Source organism: Mus caroli, chromosome 1 (assembly GCF_900094665.2).
Source record: "Mus caroli chromosome 1, CAROLI_EIJ_v1.1, whole genome shotgun sequence".
In the NCBI taxonomy this organism is placed as follows: domain Eukaryota; kingdom Metazoa; phylum Chordata; class Mammalia; order Rodentia; family Muridae; genus Mus; species Mus caroli.
Genome location: NC_034570.1, coordinates 173,333,795 through 173,355,225, shown reverse-complemented (window position 1 = coordinate 173,355,225; position 21,431 = coordinate 173,333,795). Strand labels below are relative to the sequence as shown.

The following is a 21,431-nucleotide window of genomic DNA, read 5'->3' as shown; positions in this document are numbered from 1 at the left end:
AGATCACAGTCTAACTAGACGTACGATATGAAAATTCTAGGCAAGAAAACTAGATGTGGCAGCCTACACATGTAACAGCTGAAGGAGAGGATCATGAGTTTTAGAACAGCCGTGTCTACCCAGGCAGACTTTGTTTAAAAACAAAAGCAAAACAAAACCAAACCAACAACAAAAACAAAGTTCTAGAACAGCAAAGCTTTGTGTAGAACCCCTGCAAGGTCCTCAAAAGCACTAGGATGCACAAACCCTAACTTAGGATTCCAGAGCCGGGTCCTGCTGACCTTGGCCTGTGCTGTGAGGTTTGAAAGTTTACCCCTACGGTGTTACTCTTACAGAGCTCCACACACTCCAACCACCCACTCAGAGAGGCTGGTCCTTCCAATGTGGGAAGCCAGCTTGGCTTAGAGCGGTGCTTGAGACAGACACCCGCTTGCTTCGTTTGCTTTGGATGAAGTTATTTCTTGATACCCTTTCCCAAGAATAAAATACTAATAAAATTATTCACAAAGCGCAACTTGTCCACCTTTATTGTACATTATTTAAAGCTAGCAGGGCTATAAGCCAATGAGGAAATGTGTGGTTTGTCACTTGAACACCAGTGAGCCTTCCTGGAATCCAAGTACTAGTCACTTTAACAATAACTACAAGACAGCCAAGGTCATTCTCTAGAAGCATCCATCAGCACATGTGCTACAGAGCCCAGGGTGTGCTCCTGGAGCATGTCTCTGGCCTTGGGAAGCTGTCCCACTGTGCTTACTTAGTGCCTGTAGGACGCTACTTCATGAGTAGAGATGCTACCGTTGGAGCCTCCTTTTATTGTTTTGTTTTTCGAGACAGGCTTTCTCTGTGTAGCCCCGGCTGTCCTGGAACTCACTCTGTAGACCAGGCTGGCCTCAAACTCAGAAATCTGCCTGCCTCTACCTCCTGGGATTAAAGACATGTGCCACCACCACCCAGCTGGATTCTCATTTCTGAGGGAACATCCAAGTATCCTTTAAGGTTACTTTAAGGCACACCATGCCTTTAAGGTTAACCACATCTCTTCTAACACTGACTCAGATCAGTCCTCTAGAGTCAAAGGACTGGAGTCACACAGTGTCACCTCCTCCTCGACTCTCTACCCTCCACTCAACAGCACCCATTAGTAGCTGTGGGGTGTGGAAATGAGGTTCAGCTGGTAGAGGAACAAACAGGTGGGAGGGAGGCCGAGCAACTCCTCCAGGTCTCAGTGAGGGTCTCAAAGCAAGGCTCCTGCAGAGAGTGACACAGCTGACTTCTAGCTTCCACATGCGCATGTGCACAAGTACGTGTATGTGTATACAAACCACTACACTGTAGCGGTAGCTGTAAAATAAGTTAAAGTCTAGGTGTGAACACCTGGATTTACAATAGTGTATTTTTTCACAGACTTCTTCATCCGCTTGATTTTCTTCTTCAAGGTTTCATGATCTTGTTTTAAAATATACCGAAAATATTTACAACCTAAAAAAATGAAACAAAATAAGAAAAAGTTTTAATATTTATCAAATTATTAAGAATACTTCTACATTTTTATTTTTCTTTAGTCCTGGAACACTAACGATTCTGAACGTAGATTCATCTGTGCCACGTATACCAATGTGGCTTGAGTACCTGTAAAAGCCTCGCCAGTGAAGCCGTACCAAGCTGTACCACTTCACAGACATGGCTCATCCACAGTTATAGCAAGCACATCACCTCCACCCTTCCTCCTAAGCCTAGTCATGGTGATGTGCACATTATATATACCCACTTATTAAGCCAGCCTCCTGAAGGCTAATTTACCCTAACCCAGCTCAGGGCTCCCACTCCCATTCCAGCCACCGCTGCGGCTCCTAAACCCCTAGGCACCCCAAGGGCAGATGAATGAGGCCCCTTCCTAGCCTCAGAGCCAAAAGCTCCATCCAGACAAGCAGGAAACCAGCCACAGACCTTTTCCTAAAAGGATCCCTGCCACAAAAGCTTTCTCACAAGCCAAGTCAGTGTCTGCCTTCCAGTCACTCTTCGCCCAAAAGAAGCTGAAGTGAAAAGCCGGCCACCAGTTCCTCCTAGACTTCCACTCTTCTTCAACCCAATCTTGATGGCTTCTGAAAAGAAACAGGAGAACAGGGGCGTCAGTGAAAGGACATGACTACAGTCAGAATCCCAACATGAGCAGCGTCTAAGGACGACACGGAAGACACTTCCAAGCTGACATTCACGCATGGTCGAGGTAGTAGCATAGGCAAGCCCATGTTCACTCTCTCTAGGAACATCCCATTTCACTGCACAGCCAATGCACTGCAGCAGAGTGATCGACAGCAAGGATGCTGAATTAAAATCCAGAACTGAAATCTCAGATCCTTCATCTCTAATTATATGATCCTGTACAAGCTGCTAACCTTTCTGAGCCTCACTTTCTTGGAGGGTGGAAATGGCTATTTTCTGGCAATTTTGTTAGGAGCAAACTAGTCCAACAGTCCACGCAGAGCCCATAAAGCTCCTCACACGGTGTCTGCTGCCGAGCAACTGTTAGCCATTACCATGATCCCTTAAAGGTACCTTACAATCCTAGATAAAATTACATGCTACAGAAATTACTAGACCCACTCAGATGCCATGGTTACACCAACATACAAATGCATGAGCTTGATGCTGAACCACACAAACTTAAGTGTAAATGTGCATTTAAGGCCTGGGCCACCCTTGTGGTAGAACTTCTAGATTCAACACATGAGCAGTGCACTTCTTGCCCTTCAGGGGCAAGATCCAGCAGGGATTTAAGTGGCTCTAGATCTATACAGTGATCGGCAGTTACTGGGCTAACCTATCACACTGCCGAACTGTGAACGCACTCATCATCCTAAGTGCAGGGACCATTACAATGAGGTGCCAGGCTAGGCTTAGGACACTAGGCGCTGAGTCACTGGGACATTGTAAGCTAGAGCCCTGTAAGAGAGCCCAGACAGCAGCTGTCCCTTTCAGCAGGGACAAGAGGGCAATGGGAACTAAGAAACTGGGCTTCACCAGACACCAAATCTGCTGGCACCTTCTCCTTGGATTTTCAGTTACCAGAGATTTTTAAGAAAAATAAAAATAAAAATAGGTCTTAGGATTTATTCCTCTGTCTTTAGGGTTGTTGGAACACAGTGCAAGAATGGAGTCATGTGGGGGAATTCTGGTGAGAAATCTCTAAGAAAACCAGTCTTGACGACCTCAATTCTTCAAAAACTCAGAACTGTGTTTGGAGTGTGTTCTGTGCCCTCCCGGGTGTAGCGAGAGGAGCGAGTGTACTTCTGCTGCTGTTATCCTATCCCTCTAAGAAAAAACACGGTTTCAGCATGAGTGTCTCATCCTAGTGATTGTACACTTTACTCAGGTGACTCTCCTTAACCCTCAGAGATTAAATTGTCTGATGCTCTGAATAAAGTCGGCAATAGCAGGAGACTTTAGTCTGCCTTGTTTTGAGGCCCTGCTCTCCCAGGTTCATGGAGCCAACTAGAGCAGTAAACACAGGATAAAGTCAGGTCTGAAGCCCACAGCAAGTGCTCTCAGACACACAATTTCCTCACTACCCGGAATGGCTAGGACATTCAAGGACAGCTTAATTCTGGGAGGCCTCTCTCATACACAATGCACGAGAGCAGGGCCACATCTTTTCTCTGATCCAGAATGTGGTGCTGACAACAGGCACTTCAGATGCAGCATGGGACACTGCCTTACCATGCATGTACTGTAAGATGCAGTGTTGATTTTGTTAACATGAAATATATGCATAGAATTCCTGTGTGTTGGGCTTATGATTTTGCATTTCCTAGCTTCTGATACTCAGAAAAAACCCTAAATGTCCTTTACAGGAAATATAAAAACATTAGTAAAAAACTTTAAAAGCAATTGCTAAAATGTGGGACTATTACTTATGATGAACAGTGATAAACGCTGTTTCTCACGTACTCCATTAATATCTGCTTCAGATACTTTGCCAAGTATTTCCAGGCCGTTATGTTCTTATTGCATCCAGCGAAGTCCAGGACTTCAAATAACACAGTCAAGCCCAGTTTCTGGTGTTCTTTTGTCTCTGCAATGGCCACAACAGTCCAAGCTTACAGACAGTACTAGAGAAGAGCACAGAGCTGAGAAGACAGGTCAAGTCAATGAAACATGAACTGCAAGCCTTCTGGTTGGTTAACTGTTTAAAACAACTCACTATGCTCACAGTCCTGGGATGAGCTGAAGGTTAATGACGTCAAGACAGTGAGCCTCTTCTGGAGGTTATACCACCTGCCCTAGTAAATACAGGCTGAGACCTACAGACTCTGCAGCACTGGCTTAAGCAAGCTGACTTCCAAGACGTGTTCTTTACTATACTGCCCTGAGACCCTCAAGGGATCATAAAGAGGCAAATCATACAAACGAAGGGCATTCCTATTTCCTAAGGCTCTCTATTAGGACTAGACGGCAAGTACTTTAAGCTCTAAGCTGTAGATACAAATCTCCAACAGAGCCACAGGCCCTGCAGGTACTGCTCACAATCAACCACAGGTCCTACAGGAGCAGGCAGAGTGCAAGTGAGCTCAACTTCTGAGAACAGGCAACCAATAATGGGTCCTTAGGCCACAGACGGCGGATCCTTCATCTAGACTCTATGCACAGAGCAGTATAAACACAACTTTACCTGATTTTCTAAGCAATGTATGGAATTCTAACATCAGTGTATGGGATGGCACAATCTCATGTAAAATCTGGAAGAGAAAACAGTCTTGTCATTTACATACTATACAAATTCTAGCTTATTTCCACCTAAAATTCTTACTGGATAATATGCTCTCGACAAATGAACTAAACTTAAAAAGTACTTTGATTTTATCCTGTTTCTATCTGTAAGTAACAAGGTATTCTCCAAAAAGTTATTTTAGAAAGCAAAATCCCAGCAGATGGTTCCGAGGGTAAAGTGTTCACTCTGCAAGCCTAGGCCCTGAGTTCAAATCCTCTGCACCACAGAAAAAGCCAGCGGGAGCAGCATGCACCTGTAATCTCAGCACTGGGGAGACACAGGGGAGTCCCGGGAGCTCACTGTCCCAGCAACCCAACCCTAGCCAGTTGGCTAGCTTGAGGTTCAGTGAGAGACAGAGACCCTGCATCACACAAGGTAGCGGGCTGGAGATGGTACAGTGGCTAAGAGCACACGCAGCTCCCAGACCCGGAGGATCTGCCACGCTTTCCTGACCTCCACAGGCACTGCATGTGATACAGACGTACATGCAGGCAAACCATCCACACACATAAATAAAAACAAAGGGAAAAAGTCTAAAAATGAAGGTGGAGAATAAGAGAGACACCTAACGGATTCCTGGCCTCCACAGGTACATGTGCAGGGAGGGTGACACGGGACCACACAACGCAGCACATCTGGTGCAGGGACACTGCTCAGTCAGCGGATTGTTTGTCTATTAAAGCATGGACCTCGCTCTAATCTCTAAATCCTGGCACTCTTGGAGTCTCCACACTAGAGAAGCAGAGCCACATGGATCCTCGGGGCAGCCAGCCTAGACCATGTGCTGAGCTCCAGTGAGAGAACAGGCCTCAGGAAACAAGGCAGGCGAGATGTGGGCGTGCACACCTTTCATCCCAGCACACAGGAGTCAGAGGACACTGAATCGGTTAGTTTAAGGCCAGCCTGGTCTACATGGAGAGTTCTAAGTTGACCAGGGCTAAACAACAAGATCCTGTCTTAAGAAAAACAATTTAAAGAAACAAATGAACAAGATAGGCAGCTCTGCCCCTCATCTCCTTTCCCTCCCCCCCACCTCTCAAATTCATTTCTATTCTCCCTCCCTACCCCTCTCAAAATTCCTGCTAACAAAAAGCAAGGTTCCCTGGAAGACTGAGTAAACAGACTCTTACTTACATGTGTGTATTTTGCCTGCATAGTTAAACATTTTAAACATTTTGCTGCTTTTACAAAGAAAAAAAGAAGAAATTACTAAGCCAGGTATAGTGGCCTAGGCCTGTAGTCCCAACACTCAGGAGGCAGAGACTGGAGAATCAGGAGTTCAAACCCAGGCCAGGCCATAGATGGAGTGTGGGCTAGCCATTCTGTCACATGATGTCTATCTCATGAGAACAAAACCAAGAAGAAAACATGGGGACACGCCTCTAACACGGGGGGCACGCCTCTACCTTAAGAACACTTATGAGCTTCGCCCTCGGTGCCTTCTCTCTCTTGAGAAACTCGTATAAGTAGACGTGGGCATTGGGGTTCGACGGGAACTTCTCATCATATGCATAATTGGTGAGCATCTCTCGGGCTCCATCTTGATCACCAAAGAACTCCAGCATCTGTGTAAAATAATGTCTCAGAGTAATTCTGGAAGGTAACTCCATAAAAAGAAGATATAAGCTTACCGCTAAGAACAGCAACAAAAATAAATAAAAGTAATAAAAATCATGAAGGGACAGCAGCCACACTAGCTCTGTCTTCCAGCATCCCTGCAACTCGCACACGGCAGGGCAAAGATCCACACGGCGTTTCCTTCTTCCCTTGTACTTGGTCCTGGAAAATGTAGAACCTCAAGGGAAGAAAGAACTGCTCCCACAAGACCCCCAAGTACCCAAAGCACAGTAACAACCAAGAGTGTGATCCGCTGTGTCGGCGCCCTCAGAGCTCCGCACTAAGGAGTGCACGAGAATTACACACACACACACACACACACACACACACACACACCCGTCTTGAGGAGGCTCAAGAGGAACTACACGTCCCCTGACAACAAACCGGCAGCTCTGCACTCACTTTCACAGAGCAGCGCCTGAGCCCTAGGTCCTTCTGCAGTGACGGAGATCCTGGGACAGCTTCGTAGCTCCTCACCCTGTATGCTGTGATTTAGGTCCCGTCTTTACCCACTTCCCCCCTACATGCCACCATGTTTTCAGCAAGTATCCCGCCTTTTCTTTATCTGCGATAATAACAACACAGACTCAGACCTGCCATTCAGTTACATCGCTATGCACTTCACAGGTGTCTGGCCATGACAGCTCAGTACTTGCCCTTCTCAGCGCTGCAAACAAAACCTTAACCAAGGCAACTAAGAGAAAGGAGGACTTAGCCATGAGGGGGTGGCACATGCCTCTAATCCACCACCCAGAGGGCTCAGATGGGTGGATCTCTGAATTTGAGGACAGCCTGGTCTACAGAGCAAGTTCCAGGACAGCGAGGGCAAAAAAAAAAAAAGAAGAAGAGGAGGAAGAAGAACAGGGGAAGAGAGGAAGAGGAGGGGAGAGGAGAAGAGAGGGAGAAGAGGAGGAAGAGGAGAAGAGATTTATTTATCTGGAGGTAGAGTTCAGAGGGTTAGATCCATCAAGACAGAAGACAGGGCTGGAGAGAAAGCACGGAGCACCTGTATCACATGACAGTACTCAGGAAGAGGCTGGGAGCAGGACCCTCCTTAGTGACATGCCCCTCCAGTTAGGCCCTAGTACATAAAGATTTCACAATCTCACAAAGCTAGTGACCGCTCAATTCAAGCATGTGAGTCTTTGTGGGACATTTCACATTCAAACCATAAAAAGTTATCCATGGTAAAAGTAAACAAGACTAACCCACATAGCATGTTAATAAAATAAGCAAAAGTTATTAAGACTAAAAAAGAGAAAAAAACCTACTTTCTCTACTAGCCTCAGTCTGCTTAAATGACAAAAATCAAACTAAGACGATCTTGTATTTTGTTTGAAGCAGAGTTATACTATGCATGTAGCCCAGGCTAAGTTTGAGTTCACTACACATCTCGAGCTGGCCTCAGACCTGCAGCGACCCTGCCCCAGGCTTCTCAGTGCTAGCACTACACGCACATCCCCACCCTGGCCTTGGAAAGTGACTCACCTCCACATAACTCTTCACAAAAGGGTCCCAGACCCCGGGCGTTTTGACCAGTGCACAGATATTTGTAGACATCTTGCAGCTCTGGCTGAGCATGTTTCGGGTTTTGGCGGCATAAGCGTAATCATCCTCATCTGCTCAAAAGGAAGAGATTCATTCGGAAGTTCATTTTAGAGAAGCCATAGCAGAGCTCAGGGCTGGTGGGTCACCGGTAAGCTCTGACAAGTGCCAAGAGGACTGGCGCCTCCCACAGAATGCCTCCTCCACAGGGTACCGGCCCCTCTAAAACCAACTACAGACCACAGCCAAGGTTAGCTTAGCAGCTGAGGATCAATTAATGTGAACGATGAAGATCCACACTCTAAACCAGATCAATGAACAGTCACCAACAGAGGCAGAAAGACCTGCCCAAGTTCAGTAACTCTGATGTAACTAAAAACAGCCGTCAATCTAGGAACAGGACTTACTCATCTGAATTTTTAATTAATTTTTAAAATTTAATTTAAAAAATAGCTGTTGAGTGTGGTGGCACATGCTTTTAATCCCAGCAGTCAGGAGGCAGAGGCAGGTGGATTTCTGTGAGACCAGCTGGGTCTACACAGTGAGTTCCAGGGTCCTGTTAACCCTGTCTAACAAGCTTGGCGAAATCTGAGAAAATGGCAAGACATCCTCTCTCACAACTTTTCACTACAGTAGATTTGCATCAGGGCAAGGAAGCAAGAAAACACAATGACCCTATACTGAAAAGGAAGTAAAATTATCTCTATGAAAATGGCACAATCTTGGCCCCCTCCCCCACCCACACACACACACAAATCCATTAAAAACTCCTAAGAGCCTGGGGGCTGGAGACGGCTCAGTAGTTAAGAGCACTGACTGCTCTTCCAGCAGACCAGGGTTTGATTCCCAGCAACCACCTGTTTCTCACGACCATGAACATGTCCAGTCCCAGGGGACCTGATGTCATCTTCTGGCCTGGGCAAGCACCAGTCATGCATGTAGTGCACAGCCATATGCAGACACTACACATAAAATTAATTTTGAAAAACTTTATAAGCTTAGAAATAGGAGCAGAGCAGCAGATGAGTGACATGGAAAAGCAGATCCGTAGCAGTACTGAGGTTTAAAGGAGGAGGTCACCAATCACCAAGCTCATCAGACGGGACAGGCAGGGCAGGGCAGAGCAAGCGGCAGCTGTGCCGGGTGCAGGTCCCCGGCTGCTCCCTCCAGAGGCTGCTCCAGAAGCTAGGGTTTTCACCTCTATGACTGTTGGTTTTTTGTTTTGTTTTGTTTTGTTTGGGGGGGAGGGGGGGTGTGGAATTTCGGGGGAGGGTCTCACTGGCTGTCCTGGAGACCAGGGTGCCTGAGACTCAGCGATCCACCTACCTCTGTCTCCAGAGTGCTGGAATTAAAGCTACCACCACAATCTTACCTGGGGTTCCCTGTGACAGAATTACATCATAATAGCAAGGACTCTAAAGTAGTCACCACTGAAACGACCTATCCTGTGTGTGGAAATGGTTGTGGGGTTTGTTTTCTTCATTAAAGACGCCTGAGATTAGGTGATTGAAAGTTCCCCCCATTACCAGACCCACAATCTTACAGAACAAAGCATGAACTGCATGAAATGTGGGACATCATCTACCTACGAGAGTGGTGCACACCACAGCCCAGCCACCACATAACCTGCTCAAGTCCTAGTACCACCTCTAAGAAAAAGTAAATAACAACTTGAACTCAGTCAATTCACTCCAGTGTTTTTGTCTGCTTGCTTGCTTTTTTGAGACAGGATCTTGTAATACAAACCACCTAACCTGAAACTTGAGGTAGGCTCAGCCTCCCCAGAGCATGGATGAGCTCAGTGGTCTGTGGTCCACACTGCCCCACTGTCCCCTCATCCTCAGAAAGCTGGGCTTCTGACTCACCAAGCTTTGACAACTCCATCTTCTTTCTGGACCAAGTGTAGTACTCTAGAAGCCCTTTGTAGGCCTGAACAAGGTTGAGCAACACTTCCTGAGAAGACGACTTTTCTCCATACCTCCACGTCTCTGCCTTGCTTAGGTTCCTGTTCGCATCCTCAAGCATTCCATGATGTAAAAGATACAAGGCGTGCTGTAAGGAGATCTGCACCAATAAGAAAACCCACTGTCACTGAAGTCATTACACAACTATCAGTCAGAAAACTCAGGAAAGACGTAACACATGCTGGCCTAACCCTGAAAATTGTAAAGTAGAACCTTCAGGTAAAACTGAAGGCTCAGCTGGGCGGTGGTGCACACCTTTAATTCCAGCACTCAAGAAAGGCAGAGGCAGGTGGATCTCTGAGTTTGAAGCCAGCCTGGTCTACAAAGCAAGTTCCGGGACAGGCATGGCAGCACAGTAAAATAAAAACAAAACAAAACAAAAACCTCTGTCATGTACATTTTTCAGTTAAGCAAGGAAAGGCACGTGAAACAACCAATACTATGCAATTGATGTAAAATTTTATAATGTAGAATACAGTGCAACATAGTGAGAAAACTAGGCGTAAGGCCACATTACAAGCCTGATCTAGTCAATCACTCAATGCTTCCCCTTCACGCTTCACAGGAGGCAGGTCAAGAGGAAATAACAAGCTGTTTACACACCTCCTGCCGGCTTGGTCCACAGAAGACAACAGTCTAACAACTTTATACACACTGAATGCACTCAGAGCACATCCTGCCAAGGTGCGGTGAAGAATGGATTTAGTTCAGGTGGGAAAGCGTGACTGAAACAAAAGCAAAAATAACCACAGAGCTGGGCCTAATGAACTCATCTGTAACCCCAGCACCAGGAAGGCTGAGGTAGGACTGTGGGTTTGAAACTAACCTGGGCCACACAGCAAGGCCCTGGCTAAAAAAAAAAAAAAAAAGTGGTGGTAGTGGGGGTTGGGAGTGGGCTAGAGAAATGATTCAGTGGGTAAACTATGCTGAGAACACTAAAGCATGAGGGCCAGGGTCTAGCTCCCCAGAACCCACATAACAAGTTGGGTGCACATGGGATGGATACTGGACCCCAGAGCAAACTGGCTAGTTAGATTGTAAGCCAAAACCAGTTAGCTCTGCTTAGCAAGAAACTTGCTTCAATAAGAAAGGTGGAGGATGACCAAGATCCCAGTGTCAACCTCAGACCTCCAGACTTACACACACACACACACACACACACACCACACCACACCACACCACACCACACCACACCACACACCACACCAAACACACACATCAGAAAGTCAAACACGTAACAACGAAACCAAGCTCCAGGAATGCAAACTTTAAGTTTTGCAGGTCATATGGCTTCTGTCCCATTGCTTAACTTGTGACCAAACTTACACAGCTTTAAAGTCTTGAAAAAACAAAAACGAATAAATTATTTATAAAATTACAAAAGAACAATAGTGCTCTTTAGTTAAGAGTATATACAGAGAAGGGCTATAATATTGCAATAATAATATTGCAATGTTCTCAGTTCCCTTTGCAAAAACCTATTATTAAAAGACAAGAATTCAGAGAGAAGGTTCTATACAAACATCTGGAATGTTACATTTGAACATGTTCAAGTTCCTAACTTGTTCCACAGGTTTGCTTTGTTTTGTTTTGTTTTTTCCAAAAATGCCAGCTCAGCTCAAGCAACTTCAGCAACTGTAGGATCTGGCCTATGTGCACAGTGAAGCACAGCCTCAGCTCTGACGGCCAGAGGCAGACTGAAGCTTGCAATCAGATCACATGGAAGGAAGATGGTTAGAGACAAGGAGTGAGCATCCTCACAGCAGGGCTCTCCCGTCTCTCCTTTACCAGCAGCTCACAGGCATTTCCTGTGGTTTCCCATCTTAGCACTGATACAAGCAATTAACAGCAAATACACACTAAAAAAAATCTAAATTTACAAGTCTATATTCTCACCTTTAAATAATTCAAGACACCAATATTTTTCATCCGGTCAGCGAAGCTATTAAAAGTCTCCACATTGCTTTTGGGGTGGTAAAATAGAATTTCACTTCCAAGCTTCCAAATGATCTATCAAAGCAGAAACAGCAAAATAATAAATCCTTACCCAATCTAGTTTCTTCCTACAACATTTTGTTTTTCCTGATTATAATATTTAAAAGCAACCTATAATTACTCTCCATGGAAACCAGCACTGGCAGGCTTTTCCACACTTCCCCTAGTAAACCAGCACTCTTAACTAGGTGATAATCATTACAGCTCAAAATACCGGTGTACTGGTGTCGCTTCTGTTGCTGTGATTAAACACCACAGCCACAGCAACTTTTACAAGGAAGTGAGTATTCAGGCTTCCAGTTCCAGAGGGCCAGACCATGGCGGCAAGAGCAAGAGGCTCACAGCTGGAATGGCAAGCATGAGGATCGAGCAGACTAGAAATGATAAGGATCTTTGATTCTGAAAGCCTCTGGTGACAGACAGACTTCTTCCAGCAAGGATCTACCTCCTGAACCTCCCAACAGTGCCCCAAAAGGGAACCTACAGGGCATTCTCATCCAAACCACTATACCAGGTAAGAACAGCAGTGTCACAGTTAAATTAGTGCTCTCTAAAAGGCTCCATTAAGATGCATATTAATCCTGTCTAAGGAGAGCTAGTCCTTTGTCCTGCCTTGTGAAGGGCTTTGCTGCTATGCGTTGACAAATTGGACGGCTTTTTACTGCTTTTTTGCCAGTTATCTGAACATGAGAGGCTGTAAGGTGTGAGCTATGCGTGCTGGCTGCCCTACGCCCAGACTGAACCAGGGCCTCACTTGAACATGAGTATCAGACAATGAAATAAAAACTTATCTTGCCCAGACTATATAATGGCTTGGAAATGCATAGTTTCCTGAAAGATCCCAATAAAATACTTTTAAAAGTACTTTAAAAAACAAACAAACAAAACAAACAACAAACAAACAAAAAAGATGCATATTAAATGTGAACCTAACCTCAGCCTAAAATGGGTAGCTCAGAGACGGGTTCCCACAGGGCCCGCTCCCTGGCACCACCCCATCCCCATGGAAACGCTGATGCAGACATGTCCACATCCCTGCAATCTCATCACACTGAGTGTGTGTGCTGTGCGTTTAGTGTGTCAATCAAAGATGATTAGAAAGGACAAATTGTAATGATGTATTGTTCTCAGACCACACTTTGATGACAACTTAAGCCCTGCTTTCTTAAGGGAGCAAATGTCTATTTCTCTCTCAACCTAAAGGAAATTAATAAAATCGGGTGTCTTTGGTACAAAGAAAGAAAGAAAGAAAACCTTGCCTCTGCCTCTCCCTGCAGGGGCTAAGGTGTGAACCCCCACACCTGGCTTTCTAGACAACAGGACATCAGGAGTGCTGGCAAAACGTGGGGATGGGTTAGTCACTTAAAGGGGCCTTGAATGAGCGTGGAATGGCTAAAGAAAGATCCTTCCAAGGAAAGGAAATGACCTTAAAGAGTCCGCCTGACCTGTTCCTGTAAAGGTAGGGCAGTGAGGCTAGAGAAGAAAACCCGAGGAGAGGAAGGAGAGGAGGCCAGAGACACGTGGGAAGGACATACACAGCAGAGGGGAAGCCATGAGTGTTGTCCTAGGAGATAAACTTAGTGAGTGAATAGGGACATGCAAATCATGACATGAGGAGACACTACTGCATAACTTCAAGGATCAAAAAAAGAAAAAGATGCCGGGCGGTGGTGGCGCACGCCTTTAATCCCAGCACTTGGGAGGCAGAGGCAGGCGGATTTCTGAGTTCGAGGCCAGCCTGGTCTACAAAGTGAGTTCCAGGACAGCCAGGGCTATACAGAGAAACCCTGTCTCGAAAAAAACCAAAAAAAAAAAAAAAANAAAANAAAAAGACAGGTACAGCCAGCTCATGCTTCCCAGCCTCAGGAGGAGGCTAACAGAGGACTGTCTGGCTTAGACAGAGAACTGCAGGAAACCTTAGGCTGAGGCCAGCATGGTATCCAGATTAAAAAAAAAAAAAAAAGATAATAGTGTCAATAAGAATGTGGAGAAACCATACCGTCAAATATTTCTGGTACAAATAGAAAATGGCAAAGACACTTTGGAGGTACCTCCTTCCAGCCTAGCAAGGCTGGCTGTGGTGGAGCCACCTGCTGTGCTGCTACCTGCTGGAGGCCCAACCTGCCTGAGGCAGAACAGTTCTCTTCCAAGAATTTTCCAGAGTGCACCGAACTGCGATCTTCTTCGGGAGTTCCCACTAAAAGGCTGACCTATCTACTTCAAAGGAACTTTGCATGGCTAGGGATGGGCCTCCCCTCTTCTTTATAAAGCGAGTTTGCTGACATTAAAATTGAACCTTGAGCAGACTGACTAGCTTGGTTTCATCTTTCTCTCGCGCCGTTGTCGGCTAGCTCCCTCTTCTCTTCCAGATTCCAAGATGCTTTTCCAGACTAGAACCCAGACATGTGAGCACAACACTTTGGTAAAAAAGTTTGGTAGAATGTTAAGAGATTAAAAAATAAGCTACAATTCCACGCCTCAGTATTTATCAAAGAGAAATTAAAGAAAGCACCACGCAATACCACATACATGAACAGTCAGGGAACCCTCTGATGAATGCATATATAATATGTGGTAGTCCACACAATGGAAACTGACAATAAAGGAATGGGCTAGGCCAGCTTGGTGGTATCATCCTAGTACCCAGGAAGCTGAGGCAGGAGGATGAAAGGCTACTGTGGGTGAGCAGTGCTGTGTCCCACAGATGGACACTTGTGTACCTCAGGGGCAGCCTGTCTCTTGTCGGTGTCTGAGTCCTCCAGGGTCTGCAGGTAACTGTGCATATACTCTGCAGCTTGCTGCCACTGGTGCTTCAGCAGGGCTTCCTGGATAAAGCTTAAACAAGCACTTGTCGTCTGAGCAAAATCCTTCTTCTTCTTCCCTCCAGTCACTGTAGCAATGAACACAAGGACAGTCGCTCGACCTGACTCACTCCAACTCAGAGTTCAATAGACACAAGGTTTAACAAGGGCAGCGGGTCCTACTGACCTAGTCTTCCCCAGTACCAGGCCTGCTGACTTAAAGCAAGCCCTGCCACACAGTGTTGGTTTTAGGCCTCCCAACCCACAATAGAATGCTGACAGGTAGTCCTGGGTAGGTCTTACACAGGCAGCCACCGCTGCTATGCATTCGGTCTTCTCATACTCTTGAAACTAGCTCACATAGAAACTCAAAGGAGAATTAAAAGCCCAGGCTGGCCATGCAGACACATGACTGTGCTCTGAGAGCTGTGGAGGCTGGCAGGACTGAGTCCAAAGACAGCATGGACAGCATAAGGAAAGTCTGTTTCAAAAACAAACAGATGAAACACCTTAAATATGAGATGTGCTACCAGTTATTTAATAAATAACTTGGATAGTCTTCCAAGGAAACAGCCCCCCCCCCCCAGTGTTTAAAATGGGAGAAAGTCACCAATGCTATCCAGTGAAATATGGTCTTTATTACCTCCTAATGCTCTAAAACCCCTAGAGAGAGGATCAAGTTTCCAGTAATTCAGTGATAGTTAGGTGCATAAACATTAGAAGAATCGTAAGGTCTGTGAAGCACTAACACTCTCCATGGGAACGGTACTTGGGCTTCGTCACACCACTGCATTGCACTGTAAACTTTTGCCTTCTGACAGGTCCTGTTTAGGCAGCTGTCTTTTTCCTTTCCTTTTTCTGTTTTTGTTTTGTTCCTGGTTTCCTGGTATTCACATGGCCCAGGCTGATGTCAAGCTTGCTCTGCAGCAAAGTATGACCTATTTCAAAACACCTGGGATTACAGGTGTGCCTGACCACCCCTGGCTCTGGGCTTTAGCTTTTCAGCTGGATACCCTTATTTAAGCAAGTAGCTAGGGACCAGCAGTGCTTCTAAAACACTGTGGGTGGACACTGGCGAGATGCTCAGGTTAAGATCATACTCTTGGGCCGGGCGTGGTGGCGCACGCCTTTAATCCCAGCACTCGGGAGGCAGAGGCAGGTGGATTTCTGAGTTCGAGGCCAGCCTGGTCTACAAAGTGAGTTCCAGGACAGCCAGGGCTATACAGAGAAACCCTGTCTCGAAAAACCAAAAAAAAAAAAAAAAAAAATCATACTCTTAAAAGAGGGCCTGAGAACTCAGTTCCTAGCACCCTTGTCAGCTCACAATCACCTATAACTCCAGATCAGGAAATCTGACACCCTCTTCTGGCCTCTGTGGGCACCACATACATGGCACACACACATACATAAATAGTCATTCACATGAAAACCAAAATAAATTTAACATGCACACACACACAATTAAACAGTCAAGGCAGAGGCTGTGGCTCAGTGGCAGTACAAGTTACTTCCAAGGCTCTGGATTTAATGCCAGTACGCCCCAAACAAAACATCAATGTTCATGTCCATATCCTCAAGCACGCTGCTCCTTCCTAACACCGACCTTCTGGAGAGCTGTGCCAGTGCTCACGGCCCAACAGTCAAATGTGCATAATACCTGCAGCAATGATGGTGTGCAGAATGAATGGTTCCTACACTGCCCTTTGCAAGTCAGATAATTTTCACAATCTATGTAGAACTGCAGAGACACTGGAAACTTTTTTGTTTTCCTTTTGGTTTTTCTCTGGAACTCACAAGATCTGGTAGCCCTATCTAGATCTGGTAGCCCTATCTCCTAAGAAGTAAGGCATGTGCCACCATACCTGGCTTTGACACTGGTAACTTAGGTTTTTTATAATTTGTTTTTTTGTTTTTGTTTTTTTTCTACAACAGGGTTTCTTAGAATAGCCCTGGATGTCCTGGAATTCACTCTGAAGGCCAGGCTGGCCTCTCAAACTCACAGACATCCACCTGCCTCTGCCTCCCAAATGCTGAAATTAAAGGTTTCCACCAACATTGCCCAGCTACACTGGTAACTTTTAAGAGCTCATCATGTAACTTCAGATATACTGGCTAAACTTATCACCATTCACTTCCTCATGGGACCCCCAAACTTCTTAGAGAAACTGAAACAATCGTAATAGAATTGATGTTGTCTTTCCTCCATAGAGAAATAAAAATGCAGAATAGTCAAACTGTGTGGTGCACACCTGTAATCCCACCATGGCTAGAGAACTGAGTCTGGGTATAGCAAGACTCTGCCCAAAAATCAAGTGTGCGTGTCAGAGGGAGGGGGATAAATACCGAACAGTTACCATGCATTTATAAAGTAGCTCAGGAAAACCTGGCACCCTTATCTATCTTGCTGAGATAAAATTAAAATTAAAATTTACTCTAATACTTAAGTCCCAACAAAAGTTACAGCTATATCTCAACTCAAAACAAACTTTAATACTTACAATGTACAGACATTAAGAGTACATATGCAGTGATAGACACTTACTTAAAAGCAGTACTCTAAACCTTCTATCTAGCTGACTGTGGTGACACCCGCCTTTGATCTCAGTGCCCAGGGGACAGAAACATGTATCTGTGAGTTCAAGGCCAGCCTGGTCTACAGAGTGAGTTCCAGGACAGCCTGGGCTACACAGAGAAATCTTGCCTTGAAAAACCAAATTGATTAATTAATCAATTAGTTAAAAACTTCCATCTATTAAAAGCTTTTTCTCAATTTTTGAAAATTAGTAACAGAATATATTACATTTCTATATGATTTAGATTTACCAGATCTATTGTAAAAGTAACAATTTCTGCCGGGCGTGGTGGCACACGCCTTTAACCCCAGCACTTGGGAGGCAGAGGCAGGAGGATTTCTGAGTTCGAGGCCAGCCTGGTCTACAGAGTAAGTCCCAGGACAGCCAGGACTACACAGAGAAACCCTGTCTCAAAAAAAAAAAAAAAAGTAACAATTTCATTTTAAAAATCCATCATGTGGTGAGAATGTTATCATTTGGAACTATTAAACTTAACAATGTATAAAACACCTGAAAACTGCCAAGACAGTTTACTGAGTGCTGTGAGACACTGCACATAGCAAATCGCATAGGGGACATGTAAGTAGAACCATGATGACGACTACAGCCCCTCAGCTGGGCATGGTGATGCGTCTGTCACTCCAGCTATCACATGACAAAAGCAGGAGACAGCTGCACATCTGAGGCCAACCTGGTCTGGGGAGCAAGTTCCAGGTCTGTGAGGCTGGTCAGCAAGACCCCGACTTGACAGGGGCTGTGGGTGGAAGAAGTCCACAGCACAGACCAGGTACTTCCTGGACCATTTAATGCCAACTCTTAAGCAGCCGGGATCCTCAGCCGAACTGCTCACGTGTTCCTCAGACTAGCAGTACTGGAATTACCTGAAAGCTAATTAGAAATGGAGACGACTTCGCTTCAGCTGGCTCTGAAGCAGACTCTGCATTTAACAAGAACTAAACAAGCTCCTCAAATCGCCAACAATCGCAGGCAACTAGCTTAATATCAGCTCAAATAACTAGCTTTCACTCGCCTAATGGAGGGCTGCTCTCGGGCCAAGCTCCAGCTGCCTCCTCGAGGTCGGTTAAAAGTACAGGAGCTGAGACTGGACACACCTGATTTGCTTCCATAATCACTATTCAGAGTTTAATTTCTCTGTGCAAGGCGGCACAGCCTTGAAAGGTAGCACTTGGGAGGCAGAGGTAGGCAAATCTCTGAGTTCAAGGTCAGCCTGGTCTACAGAGTGAGTTCCAAGACAACCAGAGCTACTCAGAGAAACCCTGTCTCAAAAAAAAAAAAAGAGTTTAATTTCTTGGCAATCCAGAATCTTCACATGAAAAATGCCATTTATTGAGGATTAACTTACTAACGGCAGTGCCCCAATCACCACGCCTTTATACAGTCTTACGGAAGTTAACTCATGGAAAACCCTGTCTGCATCTACAGTAGATGAAAACAAAGGAAAATGCACCTCAAACACACTCCACGCAGCAGAAGTCCCCTCAGCACGCCCGATGCACGTGCTCCTCAGTGAGGCCCCAGCGCCTTCAGCTCTAAGGCCCCAATATTTTGCCCATGCTAAGGTAGAAGTGCTTCCTTTTTGTCTACAGCTGTAAGAAAGAAAGAACCTCTCATCTAATCTTCAAAAGATAAACAGACACCAAGGTTACTACCTGTAATCCCAGCACGTGGAGGCCGAGGCAAGAGACCAACCATGAGTTCTAAACCAGTTTGAACCACATAAGTGAGTTCAAGGCAAACCAGGGACAAAGAGCAAGACCCTGTTTCAACAACAAATAAAGTAAAATATAAAAATAAAATCATAAAATTAATTTTTAAAAAGGTGTCAACGCTGTATCACTTACCTACAGCTTCAACGTGCTTGTGAAGCCATGGGAAATGCATTCCCGTCTTAGAGACCACCGACGTTTCTTGGTTATCCTCAGCCACAGCCAGCTTTGTCAATTCTTCATCAAAATCACTAATCATCTACTCCAAACAGAGAGCGTGAGTGAGCTTCAGCTCATGCCAACCCACAGGGAACGGAACCGTACAGAAAAGGAGCTACCTCTTTGTGTAACAAGGATCATTTGAGTAGCGACTCATTGTACCTGTCAGGTTTGTTTTTTTAAAGTATGCATTCAATCTGTTTAGGTCGGCAACAGGTGAAACTATAAAGTTCCACTTTAAAAAAGAAAAAAAGAAGAGTGGGGACTGGAGAGACGGCTCAGCAGTCAAGAGCACTACTTGCTGTTCTTCAAGAGGACCTGGGTTCAGTTCCCAGCACCCATACAGCAGTTCTGAGCCTTCTGGAACTCCAGTTCCAAGGCATCCAACCTCCTCAACAGACACACAGCAGTGTGCATAAATGTGGCAAACACTCATACACAGAAGATAAAAGTACAATAAAAATCGTTTTTTAAAAAAGAATACTGTACAGCTATGTATCAAGTACATACAGAAACGACACATCCTTAATTGCAAAGTAAAAAACTCGAGCTACACAAAGAAGCTGAAGAATACATAACACGTACAGTAACAGCAGTTGCTAGCATGCGGAACTTAACTACATAAATAGCCCATAAGTTATCTAAGGTAATCGTAGCAACAACCGTATTTCCTTCCAAGTTAGGACTGAGAAACGGTGAAGACAAAAAGTCTGGGAAACACAAGGCACACAGACGAGCCGGTATGACAAAAACGTAAGGGGGTCGGCAGCGGGCCATGGCAAAGAAATGACTCGACAAAAGCAGCCACATGCCACTGGGCTTGGATTTAAATGTCAAAATGCTCAACACCCTTGTTCTGGGTATCTATCAAATACTGAAGCTACGAATTCCACTGAACGCGTCCCTCCCTTCTGCAATCCCACAGCATTACCCTAGTTCAGTACACCCTCAGCCTTATCAACTGGCGTTGCTTTGTTTTCTGCGGTGCTGGAGATCGAACCTGAAGCCTGCTGACAAACGATTTCTTTCTTTTCTTTTTTTGGGTTTTTTTGGTTTGGTTTGGTTTGGTTTTTCCGAGACAGGGTCTCTCTGTGTAGCCCTGGCTGTCCTGGAACTCACTCTGTAGACCAGGCTGGCCTCGAACTCAGAAATCCGCCTGCCTCTGTCTCCCAAGTGCTGGGATTAAAGGCGTGCGCCACAACCGCCAGGTACGATTTCTCTTTTTAATATTACACTTTGTTTATTGTCGGAAGAAGCCACGGCGCATAATCTAGAGGGGTTTTTCAACCGTGTAGATCCGGGAATCGAACTCACCCGGCTTGACAGTAATTGCCACTACCTGCTGACCCATCTCCCAAAGAGTTGGCCAGCCTCAAATTTTGTTTCTCCGCCTTAAATCCAGATTAGGCCTTTAAAAAAAAATAATCAATCTCAACCGTTCCGCGAAAAAGCTTGAAATAGCACCTAAATTAGAAATCGACCTTACCACGCACGGTAAGGAGACTTAACGCAAATCCTTCCTTGGCCCTCAAAGACTCAAACTGGCCTGGCGGGGGTTAGCGTGGTGGCGGTTGCCACGGTAACCAAAAGTTCGAGGTCTCTGTAACTTACGGTCTCAGAGCCCAGGAGCACAGAAAGTCAAGAGGAAACCGCAGAAGGAACAAGCAGGAGGCTCACACACCTTTTCCTGTTCCACTGAAAGCACAAGGCGCACGGAGCCCCCGAGCCGCTAAATCCAAGCTCCAGAGTAGCCGAACTCCACGTTGCTCGCCGCCACAGAAAACCTGGTCCGGAAGCAGTTAAGGAGGGCTTCCTGCGAGCTTGCGCAGAACCAGCCTGGCAGGCATTCGGGTAGTGCGCATGCGTGGCCACGCCCCCACAGGAGGGTTACCTGCGGGAAAGCTGCAGACCCTATCCAGCTCTTAAGACGCTTCGGGACGAGACCCGGAAGTGGATGTTGACTTCCGCCTCCCCCTTGGTTTGGCCCAGATTGACAATTTAGCCTGAGCCTTAACGAAATTGGAAGATTTCCATCGCAAAGTCGAGTGTGACAAGGGGACGCATAGCCGATCCCAGTTGCTGTTAGCATCTGATTTAAGTGACTTGATGCCTCAGTTTGAGCAAGAATCCATTTTTCCTTTTCAACGTGGATTGTTGTAGGGATGGGTGTGGATCCCACTTTCGTGAGAGACATTCACAGCCATGTCTTAATTCTGGAG

At 45.7% G+C, this 21,431-nt stretch overlaps 1 protein-coding gene across 5 annotated transcripts; it reads right to left on the bottom strand.

Annotated features, from left to right (window-relative positions):
* Window positions 1-497: 497 nt before the first annotated feature.
* Window positions 498-21,097, bottom strand: Taf1a (TATA-box binding protein associated factor, RNA polymerase I subunit A). Of its 5 annotated transcripts, none has more exons than XM_021161206.1 (11): window positions 20,894-21,097; window positions 19,129-19,252; window positions 14,613-14,782; window positions 11,794-11,907; window positions 9,799-9,997; window positions 7,877-8,007; window positions 6,178-6,336; window positions 4,673-4,739; window positions 3,952-4,075; window positions 1,951-2,105; window positions 498-1,482 (listed from the first exon to the last, which is right to left on the bottom strand). In XM_021161206.1, the coding sequence occupies exons 2-11, from the start codon at window positions 19,250-19,252 to the stop codon at window positions 1,364-1,366; spliced, it is 1,362 nt and encodes a 453-aa protein (XP_021016865.1). In that variant the 5' UTR covers window positions 20,894-21,097; the 3' UTR covers window positions 498-1,363. The 5 variants fall into 5 exon arrangements, with proteins under 5 accessions (XP_021016865.1, XP_029337941.1, XP_029337939.1 ...); XM_029482081.1 differs by having other exon boundaries at window positions 1,990-2,105; XM_029482079.1 differs by having other exon boundaries at window positions 20,824-21,004.
* Between the last annotated feature and the right edge of the window lie 334 nt (window positions 21,098-21,431).

What these genes read in the sequence shown, in the direction of transcription:
- Taf1a (XM_021161206.1), bottom strand. Translation starts at nt 19,252, where the DNA reads ATGATTAGTGATTTTGATGAAGAATTGACAAAGCTGGCTGTGGCTGAG. An exon ending in CAAGCACGTTGAAGCTGTAG is followed by an intron (nt 14,783 to 19,128) that starts GTAAGTGATACA and finishes TCATTGCTACAG; the next exon opens with TGACTGGAGGGAAGAAGAAG. An exon ending in GATGGAGTTGTCAAAGCTTG is followed by an intron (nt 8,008 to 9,798) that starts GTGAGTCAGAAG and finishes CCTTTTGAGCAG; the next exon opens with ATGAGGATGATTACGCTTAT.